Genomic DNA, 14,884 nt, shown 5'->3' on the forward strand with positions numbered 1-14,884 from the left:
CCCCCCACCCACAGGGCTCCAGACTCAGCTTGGGCTCTCTACTTTTGGTAGCATGCTGTTCTTGGACCTAGAAATCTTTGTCCTTCCCTACCATCCTACACCGTTGTGCACCCATGTTGTAGAACTCCCATGTTGTAGAACTCCCAAGTCTAGCTTGAAGCTGGGGCCCCCTGCCCTACTCACTGCCTACCCCCGTGGGAGCACTGTACATAGCATTAGCAGGAACAACTAGGGGAGGGCAGGACACACAGGACGAAGAGGGGACAACATCTGAGAAGAATCCTATAGTAGGTCAGTACCAACCTCCTGCTGTACCCAGCTTAACCATAAGCTGCCCCAAGAGCTCCACAAATGATACTTACCTTGCAACCACCTCACTTGTGTGGCTGGGCCATACCCCTTCTCATTGCGGGCAGCGATGCGGAAGATGATGGCGGGCTTGGTGGTGTAGTCAATGTGGGCATTGGAGAGACTGGAGGACTGCACAAGGCAAGAGGGGCTGGGCCCGCAGTACACTCGCATAAAGGCCAGCTGGGCTGGGGTTGAGCTCTTGGGCTCACCGCCAGCCTGTGAGCTCTGGATGGCCAGGTACACAGAGTACTCGATGATCTTGCCGGAGGTCACAGAGGGCGGCTCCCAGGTGAGGTGAGCACCGTCTGGACTCTAGAAGCCAGGACAGAAGGTCAAGCTCTGCCTTCTTCAGTCACTGAGGTCTCAGCCCACCCGGCCTGTCCCCAGAACAGGGGGCAAAGAAGCCTGCAGTACTGAATGCTCCTACCCCAAGAGCTTTTTTTCCCCCTAACACAATAGAGATATTCCACATCAGAGATCAAAGAACTTTAAAAGAGATCTGCCCCGAAGTGGAAAGAATAAAAGGAACTGGGACTCAAAACAGCCTTCCTGAATCTACTACGTAATGTGTGACCTGTCACTTTGCCTCTTTTTTTTTTTTTAATATTTATTTATTTATTTAAAATTTTCGGCGGACACAATATCTTTGTGTGTATGTGGTGCTGAGGATCGAACCCGGGCCGCACGCATGCCAGGCAAGCACGCTACCGCTTGAGCCACATCCCCAGCCCTCACTTTGCCTCTTGATGTGTCAGTTTCTGCATCTAAGAAACGGAGCTACAATAGCAAGAAGAGCCACACCTCCTGGGGATGTTTTTAGGATAAAAGACATATCGAAGAGCAGGCCTGGTGGCACATGCCTGTAATGCCAGCTACTCAGGAGGCTGAAGCAGCACAAGTTGTAGGCCAACCTGGGCAACTTAGAGAGACCCTGTCTCAAAATAAAAATAAAAAAGGGCTAGGGATGTAGCTCAATGGTAGAGCCCTTGCACAGCATGCATAAGGCCTCAGGTTCAATCCCCAGTACTATAGGAAAAAATAAAACATGGAGCAGTACAGAGAGCTTAACACAGAGTGCCTGCTCAAGGACACTAGCTGTCAGGCTACAGAGAAAGAAACTGAGGCTAGGGAATAGAAAGGAACTTTACCTTGTCACCCTGGCAATTGATGACACAGGACCAGAAGCCAGAGTCTTAGCATTCATTACCCACCAGGCAGCAGTCTCTGTCCACCAAGGGTGGGCCCGGCTACCATGCTCACATCTGTGTGCACCCCCATCACCACCACCACCACCACCACCACCTGGGTCCTCTGCATGGATCGGGAGCTCTGTGCCTGTGCACTCAGCCGAAATTTGCTCTGCTCCCAGCAGGCAAGGGACCAATGGTGGGGACAGGCCACCCCACAGGGAGACTCACTTTGCTGATTTTAATGGCACAAGGGGCCCCTGGGAAACCAGGCAGACATGTCTTAAAGGCTGAGATCTCGCTGAAGGGCCCCCGGCCACAAGCGTTGATACCAGCAACACGAAACTTATAGGCTGTGCCTGGCTGTAGCTCCTGCTTCTTCAGTTGGTTATAGTCAGGGACAGTGCCCGAGTCATCCTGGGGAAAGAAAATGTAAAAATCAGATGAAGAAAAGAGAAGAAAGTGGCATGAAGCTCATTGCTAAGAAGTTGGCCCTGTGGGCTGTGGGTTAAGCTCAATGGCAGAGCATTTGCCTAGTACTCAAGGCCCTGGGTTCCATCCCAGCACCACAAAAATTAAAAAGGCAGCTAGGGGGTCAGAAGAGCAAATGTCCATCTTGTGAACACTGTAGATGCATGAGAACTATGTGGTGAAGGGGAATGAGGTCACCAATGGCTGCCGCTATGTGGCAAGGAGGGATATGATGAGGGTGGCTGAGGTCAGGCACCATCAGGAAAGGACCAAAAGTTTTCACTTTCTTATTGCCTCAGGGGGAAGGATCTCCACCTGGCCATCCTCAATGTTTACTGACCACTCAAGTTGGAGAAAAGATAGTTTCTTGTGAGCCTCAACTCAGGGCAGCAGAGCCAAATCTGCTTCTAAATACTTGCCTCACGGCCAGGATCCACTCACCCAAGGGTGCCAGCTCTTGGGGACACTTACATCTGATGGGACAGCATCATCAGGTGGCAGGAAATAGTGAGTCACCATCACATTGGTGCCCTTAATGACCCCCACATCAAACCATTGGTTCTCCTTCTTCACAGGGGCTTTGCTGGGTGGTGGTGGCAGGTCTGGCTTCTGGAAAATAAAAAGGGAGATGAGATCAGGTCCTTAGCCTTCAGGGTCTGGAGGCAATGCTGATCCCTGTCCCCCAGGGTCCCATCACACCCAACTCACCACACCCAGGGACTCTATGCCATTGGCCACTTCAGTTAGGGTAGCTGCAGCCTGTAGCTTCGCTGGGCTAGCTACCACAACTGGCTGGGGGGCCACAAAGGTGTTGGACGGAGCCAGGCCTGGGAATAAAGAAGGTATCAACAGCAAAGGTTCTGGAAACCTGACTTCTCTGCAGGGCCTGGACCTCCTGAAATGGCACCCTTATGCTACCCTCACCTCCCTGTCTCCCCCTGGCCACCTTCTACCCACGTACTCTAGCACCAATTTACCCCCCAAATTTCTTTCCCAAAATAACTAAGCTCCCCAGGGGTAGGGCTCAAAGCCAAGGCAGGGCCCTGCTTACTCTCAGTGGCTGTTGAAGGCAGCAGAGCCACGGTACTGGGGACAGCACCAGCCAGCTCATTGAGGCAGTTGCTTTCGATGGTTGGGTCATTGAGGCTGTCGGCTGGGGCTAGGGCCTCGGTAGGGAGGTGGTGCTGCTGCTGGGCCTGGGCCTGGGCCTCCTGCAGCTGCTGCTGCTGCTGCACCAAGGCAGCCAATTCCTGCTGTGTCAGCACAATAGGGATGGTGGTGGCCTGGCCCTCCTGGCCCTCGGCTGAAAGGTGACCCAGCTCTGCTTGTGTCACAGCTGCTGCCGCCTCGGATGTGTCCATGGGCTCCCCGGTGCCTGCTCCAAGGCCAAGAAAAATACTACTCAAAAGGAACGCCAACATGCTTGGCCCTATGTACAGGGATGCTGTCCCTAAGGTAAGAGCTCAGAGACCTATTTCTCTGATGGTTTTTATCCCACCCATACCCCACTGTGGGTTGTACTCTGGCCACTGGACCCTGCCTCCTTCTCAGTTGTCAGCTCCAGCCTGCCTGGCCAACATAGGTCTCCCCACCACTGGCCTGCCCAGGGTCCACTATACCACTCTTGCAGGAAGTGGGCCTTCTCTCCTCAGCTGACCTACCACCACCTGTCACCTCAGCCCTCTATTTAGGGCCATCATTCCTCATGAGGAGTCTACTTTCTCTTGGGACTCCTGGTTAGCACCTACCCATGACAGCCTGCTGTGCGGCCTGGAGCACTGCCTGGATGGCCAGGGCCTGGGCCTCCTCGGTGGCTGCAGCCTGGGCAGCTGCTTCTGCAGCAGCAGTCACTGCAAGCTCCTCAGGGGTGAGCCCTGTTACCATGAGGGTGGTGGTGCCCGCCTGGGCCTCAGCCATCAGCTCTTGGGGAAGCGTTAACTGGTCTACTTCAGACTGTGTGGGCTGGGGTGGCTGGACCACCACAGTGGCCACTACCGCTGAGCTGGCAGGCTCCTGGCCTGAAGATGGGTCCCCTGTGCTGCTCAGATCCACGGCAGTCTGAAGCTCAGGGGTCTGGGAGGCTGACAGGACCTCGGTGGACTCCCCCATCAGGGGTGTGGAGGAAGACTGCAGGAGTTGCCGTGGCGGCAGCTGCTGGCGAGGTCCTGGTGAGACCTGGAGTTCCTCTGGGGGCTGCAGGATGTCAACAGCAGAGAAGGGCATGTCAGAAGTTTCTGTGTTGGCTATGGTCACTGTTATCGTGGCTGGGATGGGGACTTCGGAAGTCAGAGCCCCTGGGGTAGTCTCAGTCAGTGATGAAATCTTCTAGAAAGGGAGAGAAGCTCCCGTCAGAGGTGGGGAGGGAAGCCAGGACCCAGTAGTGAGGCTAAAAACCAGGATAGCCTTCATCTTTCCCTTTGGGCCTATAGGGTCACTTGTGATGGGCCATCTTGACCCCATGCTAAATGGGAATGGGGACAGTGGGTCATCAACCAGCACAAAAGGTACAATGAGAAGGGTAGACCCTTGAGACCCCCAGGTCAAACTGAATTAGTCTTCAGAGAGGCTTCCCAGTATATAGGCAAAAAAAGCACTCAAACCCCCACCATCTCACTTTTATAGGCTACAGTGAAACCACAAGCGACTGGAAACAGCTACGGAGACAAAGCGCCCTGGAATGGCTGAGAACTGTCGGACAGCTGCCTCCTGCCCATCAAGTATGGAGGCTGCCCTTTTACGGTCTGGAAAAGGAACCAGGAACAGCACTGTGCCTGGTACAAGAGCGACATCTGGTGTCTGACTCTGGAACAGCACGGGCCAAAGGGTACAGTGGATGAGGGATCCCTTCTGGCTCTTACCGGCACGGAAGGGCCTGGAACAGGTGTGGACTGTGTCACGGTGGTCACTGCCCGTGGCAGCGTGGAGGACACGGTTGTTGTGATGGCACTGGAGCTGGCGATGTTCACACTGTCACCCTGGGTGCTCTCCACTTCTCCCTGATCACTGGCAGCTGGTGGGGGATCTGTGAAGGCACAGGCAGAATGGTTGGCTTCTGCTTGGCTTTACCATCATAGGCTTCTGCTGTCCTCAAGGGAGGACCAGAGAATGAGACAGTATCCTGGAGACCCCCCTATGTGTAACTTGACACATCAAAGCTCTCTCCACCTCACCCCACTTGCAGATTGATTGCCATAGCATATTGGTCTCTGGACATAATTTTGTCACCTTTTTTCTCCTCTGAGCCTTGGGGTCTGGGGGATATGAACACAAGGACAAATGCCTTCACTCACCTTGATTTGAGCTCATGTTGGAGGTGACAGTGGTGGCTGTGTGTGTGGTGCCCGTCTCGTGGGTCTCACAGGGGGGGTTGGAGCACACCCTCTGTGTTGGGAAAGGAGCCAGCAATGCAGCACCAGCCTGGGAGGTGATGGTGGGCACTGCTGCTGCCTCCAAGCTGGACTCCAGGGTCCTGTGGGATGGGGCAGCATCAGGGAGCAGGGCACCCACGCTGACTGACATGGTGGTGCCTGTGGAAGTGGTCTGGTGCGTCTCACAGGGTCGGCCAGCAGGGGGCTGCTGCCCACCCTCGGGCTGGCCTGCCCCCCCATTTGAGGTGGCAGTGGTGGCCGTGTGTGTGGTACCCGTCTCATGGGTCTCACAAGGCGGGTTGGAGCACACCCGCTGGGCGCTGCCTGCATTGGAGGTAGTGGCGGTGTTGGTGGTGCCTGTCTCGTGGGTCTCGCATGGCGGGTTGGAGCAGACTTGGGTCACTGTGGATGAGGGGCACAGCAGAGCCTCCAGGGCCGTCACAGTTACAGTGGTGCTGGGTGAACTGGTTTGGAGGCTCTCGTATGCAGGTGTGGGGACCACACGAGCTGCACTGGGCTCCCCAGTACCTATGATGGAGCGTGCCATGGTAGGGGTGTTGGTTGTGTGTGTGTGATGCGTCTCCAACTGGCGCCCCAGGAGCACGTCCTTGTTGCTGGGGCCACTTGGCCCAACTTTACCACTCAGAGGGGCCAACTGCACAAAAGCAGGGCTGTGGACCCCAGCCTCCAGGGCCATGCTTGGCCTCAGCAGGGAGCCAGTTGAGCATGGGACCCCAGTGGCCATCACAGTCATGGTGGTGCTGGTCGCACTGGTCTGGCGGGTTTGGCACTGGGACTTGACAGAACCTTGGGCTCCCTCCAATGCCCCAGGAACCACACTGATCCGGACCACAGTGGGAGTGGTAGAGGCACGACGGGTATCTCGTTGCTGGCCAGCACCAATGCTGGACATGGCCGTCGTGGCGGTGCTGGTGGTGCCCGTCTCATGGGTCTCACAGGGTGGGTTTGAGCAGCCATGCTGCCCAGCCATGTTGGAGGTGGCTGTGGTGGCAGTGTTGGTGGTTCCTGTCTCATGGGTCTCACAGGGTGGGTTCGAGCAGACGCGGACCACACTACCATTCTGCTGCCCCACAGTTGAGGTCACAAGAGAAGCAGCTGCCTCCTGCCTATCACAGACAAACTGCACTTGGGTGGGCTGCGGGTGTCCCCCAAGGTTGGCCACAACAGTGGTGGTGGCCGTGTTGGTAGTGCCCGTCTCGTGGGTCTCACAGGGTGGGTTGGAGCACACCAGTGTCACAGTGCCAGGCTGAACATCACCCTGGCCAGAGTCGGCAATGGTGACTGTGGCTGTGGGCTGCTCTGTAGTAGGTGAGGCCAGAATGGACACAGGGAGATCGTGCACAGGCTGGGCCTCGACCCCACTAGGCGCTGTAATCAGAGTCACCTGGGTAGGCTGAGAGACAGGCTGGGGGAGATACAAAACCAAAAGAGTTAGTATCATGAGTTACATGACTTCCCATCTGTCTGTCTCTCCCATCATCCTACATTATCACCCATGCCAAATGGGACCACAAACTCTCCTCCTAACCAGCCCTGGCAAATCTGTCTCCCCTCTGATCCCAAGAGGCTGACTCGATGAAATACCAGGGAAGAGTCACTGCTTTCCCTCAAGGGCAATTCAAACTAAGGAAGGGGTTGTGAGACAGGACCAGGACAGGAGAGGAGGCTAGAATAGAGTCCTTCTCAGGGAATGTAATCCCTTGATGATGTACAAAGGCCATCAAGAGATTCCTCACTACTTTTAGAAATCCAGCTTAAGAAAACGTACGGAGAGAAGACCAATACTACAGGCACATGAAGATGAACTCTATAACATTATAAGAGAGTAAGTATTGGCTCAAACAGGAGGTCTCACCACATCAGACTATGAACAGGACTACACATCAATAAGGAAATCACCCCACGTGCTGGAAAAGCGCCAGGGCTGCACAACTTCTGGAAAAGGGCCTAGTCCTCCCATACTTTTCACCTGGGTCACTGCTGTGTGCGATGGCACATCTTTGGGCCCCACCCTACCTGCATGGTGATGGTGGGTGTGGTGAGCCCGCCAGCAGCCGTCAGTGTGGTCTGTGCAGCTGACACGGTAATGGCGGTGGGGTTGATCACCTGGCTCGAGAGGGTGGCGATGGTACCCAATGTGGTGATGGGCGTGGCCAGGGAGGCGCTGGTGCTGTGGCCCCCAGCTCCAGCAAGGCTGGTGGAAACAGTGCCCGTCACCGTGCCTAGGGTTGTGACACCTAAAGGAAGGGAAGCAGAGATAAAGTGTAGCCTGCTGCTACCACTGCCTTTCCAGTAGCATCTCTCCATGGATGGGGCTAAGGGACCAGGAGCTCTGGAGTGCAGCTACTGAGGACCTGCCATCCTCCCCCAGCTGGACCATGGGGAGGTGGCCACAGGAAGCCTGTAGGGATGGAGCCCAGCCATTGTTGAGGCCCTAGCCTGTGGGCTACACACCTGTGGTACCCTTCACAACCAATGTGGTGACGGCTGGCTTGACGGCAGAGACGGTGACAGGGGTGACCAGGCGAACGCCCCCCATGGGCACGGTGCGGAGGATGGTGCCTGGCTGTCCAGGGGCCCCCTTTAGCACCACCTAGAACACCAGAGCAAAGCGCCACCAACATCACTCCCAGGCTGGCTGGACTATTTTGCCCTTCCCAGACCTGTCAGGAGGACATGTGTGCCCTGCTGGGGTGGACTACACTAGAGACCAGGGTGAAGAGAGGGTCATGTGTACCTTACCTGTGTCACTCCTTGCTGCCCATGGCCAGTGGCAATCTTGGGGACAGCAGTGATGATTTTAGCAGGTGCTCCAGTTCCTGAAGTCATAACCTTGGTGGTAATAATGGTGATGGGGGACTTGATGCCCGGACTACTAGTCACACCTGCATAGGAGACACGGGGATGGGGGTGGGGTGGGGGGTGGACACGACACAGACATGACATGAGTTCTGTGAAGACATCCCATATCCCATCTTCCTTGGGCCCCCTTTTAATGCAGTCCCCTCTGCAGCCCAGGAGATAAAAGAACTACCAATCAGAATCAGATGCCTGCCAGCTCCCTACAAATCTCAAAAACTAACAAAGCAAAAGGATGCAGGAAAGGGGAAACCAAAATCAGGGTCCACAGTGTGACTGCCCCCCCCCTTCTTCCTCATGACAGGTACTTGTCAGCAAGGACCTTCAGGAACCTGTGTCAGGGATACCCCTACCTGTTGCGCCTGCCTGGGTAATGATGGCGGACATGGGGATGGTCTTGATAATGGTGGTCGTGCCAGGTTTGGTAGTGCTGGGGGAGACACTGCTGATGCCCAGGATGGTGGGCTTGGTCCCTGCTCCACTGGCCTGCGTGGTGGTGATGATGGTGGTAGGTTTTCCATCTGCTGAGGTCACCAGCTTCAGGATTGTCCCTGCTGGCAGGGGTCCTTTGGTCTGAAATGGGAAGCAAGTATGAATGGGTACCACTATAGGGAAAGAACGTTTGCTTTGGCTATTCTCCAATGGCAGTCTAAGTAGTCCAGGAAATGTTTTGCAGGTGATAGGACTGAATAGCAGGACTCTATAAGCAACACATACTCCTGAAATCTTCCATGAGCAGAGACATTGAGTTATCCTCATGGCACAGCACCTGTTCTTGCCTATGAGGCTCTGAGTCTAGGGATCATTTTCAGAAAACACTAAGAGCTCACCTGGATGATCTGAGTTACAGGACCCGTAGATGCCTGGCCTGTGACTGCTGAAGTCTGAACTGGTTTGGTCTGGACCACTGACATCACTTTGCCCAGATTGGAAATCTAAAAAGGAAAGGATGGAGCAGGGAGTGATCCAGAAACCAAATAAGGGCATGGCCTGGACTGGGACTCTATTGGAAGTGGACCAGGGGCAACAAGTCACCCCTGGCAGCCACCTTAGTCTGGCAGCTGTCACATGCAGCCAGGTGGTGCCCGTCACTCACCAAAGCACTGCCTCCTGGTACGGAGATGGGGCTCTTCACAAGGGTGATGGTCTTGGTGACCCCACCTACAACTGTGGTCACCACCTGGGCTTGCTGGGCCACGGTCACGGTCCCTGACTTGTGCACCGTGATAATAGGGCGGGTAGATGTGTTAGCGGCAGAGGAGACTGATGTCCCCACTTGGGCAGCTGCAGTCTTCAGCATACGAGTAGCAGGATTGCTCACCTTGAGGGACAAAGATGTCTGTTGAGCAGGGTAGAGACTGAGCTGCCATTTGGAATGCCCATGGCTCTACCTCTGATGCTCACCACACTTCATCCCCAGAACAAAATAGAGAGGTTTACTTTTCCTTTTAATGATGCTAGGGAGCAGCCTGAATGACCACATGTCTATCCCTAAGGCTGTAATACCCCCAAAAAGTAACTGCTTATGCCACAGCCCACACCAGTACCAATTATGGACCAATGGCCTCAAGGGTTGGTCAAAAGCCCAGAAGAAGTGACTGCTGTTTTATGACAGTGACCAGAAACGCCTGACCCTGTGGTTGCTGGCTTATAACCAAGCCCAGAAGACAGATGCTCACCATGACGGGAGAGGAGGCCACCTTCACAGTGGCTGGGAGGGTGGTCGTGCCAGGTGTCACAGCCACAGTCTTGACGATGGTGGTGCCCGCTGGGACACTCAGCACTGTAGGCGCTGAAGAAGGAGGGATTTTCTGGGTGGCAGCAGCAGCAGCTGCCAATGCGGCCATTCCACTCATCTGCGGACTGCTACCAATCACCTGTGGCAGGCACAGGGCACGTAAGCCATGTGGCACCACCTGCCTCCCTGGAACCTGCCAAGGGACTCAGCAGCATCCCTTAGCTTTTCCTACTGCTGGCCCCTCTCTCCTAGCCCCAAATAAGAAAGATCGCCACCAAAAAGCAAGCACAGAAACCCCTGTGGCAGGAATTTGCAAGGCACTCTGGATCCTTAAAAAAAAAAAAAAAAAAAAAGACAACAGAGTCAGTGCTACTGCACATGCTAACATGCACAAGGCCCCGGCCGGGTTCAATTGCCTACAGAGTCAGATACACCTCACTTCTTATGGGCCTGGGTCAGACCCAGCTGGCCACATTCTCCCTCAAGCTACAGGACAAGGAAGTCCACGTTTAAAATGCCCTGAGGATCACAAAGCAAGTTAGGTTCTTTTGAAGCATTAACTTATTAATTCTCAATCCTGCCAGAAATCTCACCACCAGCATTTTACACACAAGAAAGGCATATGATACATGGTACAGGAGCCAGCTGGGATCCAAACCCATCAGAGCTCTATTTATTCTACTTGGTCACCAGAAAGTCCCGCTCCCATTCCCTTAGCCCTGCCCAGTGACAACTCCTCACCGTCCCCTGGGCACTCTGTGTAGGCACAACCATTCGCACACCGGCAGGCAAGGAGGTCACAGTGACAGGGGCTTTCCCAGCCTGGCTGGCAGGCCGCATTGTGACCAATGGGGTTCCTGTTGTAGCCTGAGGACCAGTCACTTTGAGAACAGCAGGGACACCTGATGAGAGAAGGTGTTGGTCATCAGCAAGTCACCTTCCACACAATGTCCCAGGCCCTCTGTATTTCAGTACATAGACCTGAACTACTCCTAGACCGGTCTGTGGTCTGCGGTTTGCTTTGTGTGTGGATCTTCTGTGCCTTCTGGCAAGTTCTCTGCAAGCAGGATGGAGCTTTCTCCTCCCCCTCATCCCCTTGCAATAAGCCCAAAGTCAATGGCTACTGGGCTGTTATTTAACAACCCTCATAAATCAGGGCAGTGGCTCCTACTTAGGCACTGAAGGTCCCTAGGGATATGCCCCTGACCCTGCAGCTTACCTTGAGTCCTGGCTGCAGTGGGCACAGAAATGGAGCTCCCTGGCACTGTCGGCAAGACCTGGATGGTGGTGGTGGTCGGGGGCGCGGCGGCAGCCTGGGGCAGGAGCGTGATGCCTACTTGGGTCAGCGGCTGCACAGCAGGTGCGGCTGCTGCTGGGGCAGGGCTCTTGGGAGGGTTGGCAGGCACAGATGGGACTGGATTGGGTGTGGGGGAGGTGGCAGTAGCAGCCGTGGCAGGAATGTCATATTTCTGGAGCTGCAGAAGGTAACTGTCGGCTGTTGCCACTGCCCCCCAGCTCACCTCCAGGGAGTTGGTGTTGGCTCGTACCAGTTGTACCCGGGCCGGGGGTGGTGGCTTTTCTGTAAGAGAACACAGCTTCTAAGATGAGAGGAGCGGGAAGCTTTAGGAGTGGGATTGGTGCCGACCCGGAAGAATGGTGCCTTACCTGTCTCCAAGTACCAGAGGTCCTTGCAGCAGACCTGGTTGTTCCAGGCCTTCCGGTAGCCATCGCGCCCACTCCAAATATACAGGCGGGTATTGATGGCAACTGCACAGTGGCCAGCTCGAGCACGAGGAATGTTGTCCTCCAGTGTGTCCATCAGGATGGTCTCCCAGGCCATGGTATCTAAGGGTTGGCAGGTGCTGGAGGTTAACAGGAAGGGTAGAGGAAACCCACCCTTTCCCAATTCCCAGCTGCCCCTTGTCTTTTTATTGTTAGGGATGGGGAATAAAAACCAGAAAATTGTCAATGCACTAAATTAAGAACAAGCAAACTCCATACACCAAAAGCACCATTTAAAAAATATGATGCTGGGTGCAGTGGTGCACACCTATAATCCTAGTTATTCAGGAGGCCAAGACAGGAAGACATTCCAAGTTCAAGGCCAGCCTGGGCAACATAGCAAGACCCTGTCTCAAAAAAATAAAAAGGGCTAGGAATGTAACTCAATGGCAGAGAATACCTGGGTTCAATCCCCAGTAGAGAAAGAGAGAGAGAGAGAGAGAGAGAACTGTTAGAAAACTATAAGTGAAGGTTTTGAACATCAAATAACATGTGTGCCAGAGAGAGATGGAGACAAGGGGGACCACGGTTTATAAGAAAAATTGAATAGAAAGGCCTTAAAACAAAAATGTACCCTTCAGTCAACATAAACCACACAGTACCTGGCAGTTTGAGTTCTGTGCCCACTGCAACTGGGGCTCAGGGTGAACCGATGCCAAGGGGTGGCCAGTGGGGAATTCCTGCCACCCAGCAGGCTGGCAGAGTCTGTATGCTGACGGCCAGGTTCCAGGAACTTGAGCACCACTGGGGTTATCTACACCGATATAGCCAGAGTGGTGTGGCAACATCTGATGGCAACTTTACCTCTAGACATTTTTTTTTTCCTTTGAGATGGGGTCTCACTATGTTGCCCAGGCTCAAGCCACTCTCCTGCCTCAGCTCTGGAGTAGCTGGGACTACAGGCACCACATACGCCTGGCTACCTACCTCTAGGTGTTAATTACTCTTTGAGTGCACTTGCATTTGGGTAAAAATGGTGAAAGGATACTCATAGGAGCAGCATCACAAGTTTTGGCGTCACAATAACAATTCAGAAGAATGCAGCTGCTTACTGTGAGGGGACGTGGAATGATCTCCAAAATGAAAAGTGCCAGTGCAGCCCTGTGTACAGCAGGCTACAGACCTACAGTTACTGCCTTTGTGTGTAGAAGAGTCCCTGTAGAGGGGGCACAAGAAACCACCCATGTGGCTGCCTGAGATGTGGGGAGGCTCTGCACCAAATACACTTTCAGATGTCAGACCATGTATGTGATGAGACTATTGAAATAATAAGAGAGAAGAGCACTGTTTTGGAGCACTCCACCCAATGGGTACTTCTGGTGGTTTCTAAAAGGAGCCATGGGCCCAGCCTCACTCCCTGCACACCCCACACAGCTCTCAGGGCTGAGGAGGGTTAGCCTCTCCCAGGCCACTCCAAACCCGAGGAGGCCATACCCAGGTTGAGACAAGCCAGCGTGTTGGTACACTTCCACTCCTTCTCGTGTGTGGCCACTTTGACATCATCCATGACGAGAGGCACCCAGCCACCAAACACATACATTCTGAGAGGAGGGAGGGAAAAGCAGGAGAGGATTGTAGAGGAGATGCCAAGCTAGAGGCCACCTCTTCTACTCTGGAAGTTCCAAACATACTCAGTCTTCTAGATCTCCCCAGGAGTCCCCCAGGGCACACAAAGCCTTTAGATAGCCCTCTCCTACCTGGTGGCTCAGTTCTCACAAGAACTGCGTCACCTCTCCAGCAAGAAACCACTGTTTTGCTCATCTAAGACTCACCTTAGTTTCCATCATCCCTAGATTCCCCTTAGGACCTTGGCATTCAAAAAGATAGCTACTTGTGGGGAGGATCGGCACCTTTGATGGGATAGAGCCTCACAGGCCCAAGAAGGGTCTCAGGCTGAGTTTTGTGGGCAGGACCCTCCATACTGAATTTATCTTCTCTGGATCCCCCAGGGTTGTAAGGGAAAAACGGGGCTACTCAATGCCAACCCAGCCAAGAAGCAGCCTCCTTGGGCCTTAGGGACTGTCACAACAAAACTGACCAGGAACCCTTCAGAGTGACAACAATTCCAGGCCAGGAAAGAGGAAAGTAGCCACTCACTTGTTTCCTATGGTAGTTGCAGAGTGAAGACTGCGAGGAAGGGGTGCCACCCCACTGAGACTGGGCTTATTCCATGTCAGCGTCTCTGCAAAGATGAAAGAGAAAGGATTATCCACACTGGACCAGACACAGAGGATATTCCCTGGACTTGGGCATGGCAGGTGTGACCTAGCACAAGAACTGCATCCCTGACCTTACTATATATAGCTCACAGAAGGCCCTCTGATTGTTACCCTAACAGCCAGATTCTAGTATTTTCAAAATGATTCTGATAACCCCAGGAAGACAGTTTCTTTCAAAAAGTATTGAGCACTTCCCATGAGGAAGCAATGCTTCTGGAGCTGGGAAAGGAAGGCTGAACTCCCCCTTCAGCCACTCTCACTTCCTACCCTTCATGGAACACACCATCATACCACCTTAATGCTCTACAGACTGTATTTTGGCCTATGCTGATGTTTCTCTCACACTGAACCATTTGAGTACTGAGTCTGATCTATGGGGCAACACAACCAATACCTACTCTCCCATAGGCAGACCTTCCAGAAATCTGTATTTGGCAATCTTTTCCTAATCACCCCTGATGCCACCACCTGGCTACCAGACCAAGTATCCCCCAAAAAGCTTAACAGTCTGTGGACATCCAATTTTACCACAACAGCCAGACTAGGCTGCATTAGTCACATGTAGACTAACGACTCTTAAGTCAACAAGCACTAATGCTACCCAAATCAAGAGTAATTCCAATAAAGAAAAACCTCAATCTCCTTTCTTATTCTCCTAAAGCTAGCTAACAAACTCATCAGACTAAGCCTTACCTTCTTAAAAAGAATATCACCAACACAGGACAAAGATACCGGCTCACAAACCTAGGGACTATCAAGTGTCCTACCTTCACCCTGTCATAAGGAGTGCAAAGAGCTAAAGAGGACACCACCTCCCTGTATGATGATGGCAGCCCAGACCAAGTCTATTACAGCAGCAAGGGCTTCCTTTTTTTTTTTTTTTTGAGA

At 53.5% G+C, this 14,884-nt stretch overlaps 1 protein-coding gene across 6 annotated transcripts in view; it reads right to left on the reverse strand.

Moving 5' to 3' along the window:
* Hcfc1 (host cell factor C1) overlaps window positions 1–14,884 on the reverse strand; it is a 24,019-nt gene that overhangs the window by 6,452 nt on the left and 2,683 nt on the right. Inside the window, exons 4-23 of one of the 6 annotated variants that reach the window (XM_048796743.1) lie at window positions 13,875–13,959; window positions 13,212–13,318; window positions 11,661–11,840; window positions 11,215–11,574; window positions 10,737–10,897; window positions 9,937–10,134; window positions 9,354–9,578; window positions 9,088–9,192; window positions 8,611–8,830; window positions 8,141–8,283; window positions 7,853–7,991; window positions 7,415–7,635; window positions 5,300–6,803; window positions 4,868–5,031; window positions 3,758–4,334; window positions 3,061–3,387; window positions 2,718–2,836; window positions 2,481–2,618; window positions 1,770–1,955; window positions 269–663 (exon numbers count right to left, since the gene is read on the reverse strand). In XM_048796743.1, coding sequence (XP_048652700.1) covers window positions 283–663; window positions 1,770–1,955; window positions 2,481–2,618; window positions 2,718–2,836; window positions 3,061–3,387; window positions 3,758–4,334; window positions 4,868–5,031; window positions 5,300–6,803; window positions 7,415–7,635; window positions 7,853–7,991; window positions 8,141–8,283; window positions 8,611–8,830; window positions 9,088–9,192; window positions 9,354–9,578; window positions 9,937–10,134; window positions 10,737–10,897; window positions 11,215–11,574; window positions 11,661–11,840; window positions 13,212–13,318; window positions 13,875–13,959 — 5,540 coding nt within the window. In that variant the 3' untranslated portion in view covers window positions 269–282. The remainder of the gene's footprint in view (window positions 1–268; window positions 664–1,769; window positions 1,956–2,480; window positions 2,619–2,717; window positions 2,837–3,060; window positions 3,388–3,757; window positions 4,335–4,867; window positions 5,032–5,299; window positions 6,804–7,414; window positions 7,636–7,852; window positions 7,992–8,140; window positions 8,284–8,610; window positions 8,831–9,087; window positions 9,193–9,353; window positions 9,579–9,936; window positions 10,135–10,736; window positions 10,898–11,214; window positions 11,575–11,660; window positions 11,841–13,211; window positions 13,319–13,874; window positions 13,960–14,884) is intronic. The other 5 variants (XM_048796742.1, XM_015506939.2, XM_048796741.1 and 2 more) reach the window with 5 other exon arrangements.

Source organism: Marmota marmota, unplaced genomic scaffold (assembly GCF_001458135.2).
Source record: "Marmota marmota marmota unplaced genomic scaffold, marMar, whole genome shotgun sequence".
Lineage (NCBI taxonomy): Eukaryota > Metazoa > Chordata > Mammalia > Rodentia > Sciuridae > Marmota > Marmota marmota.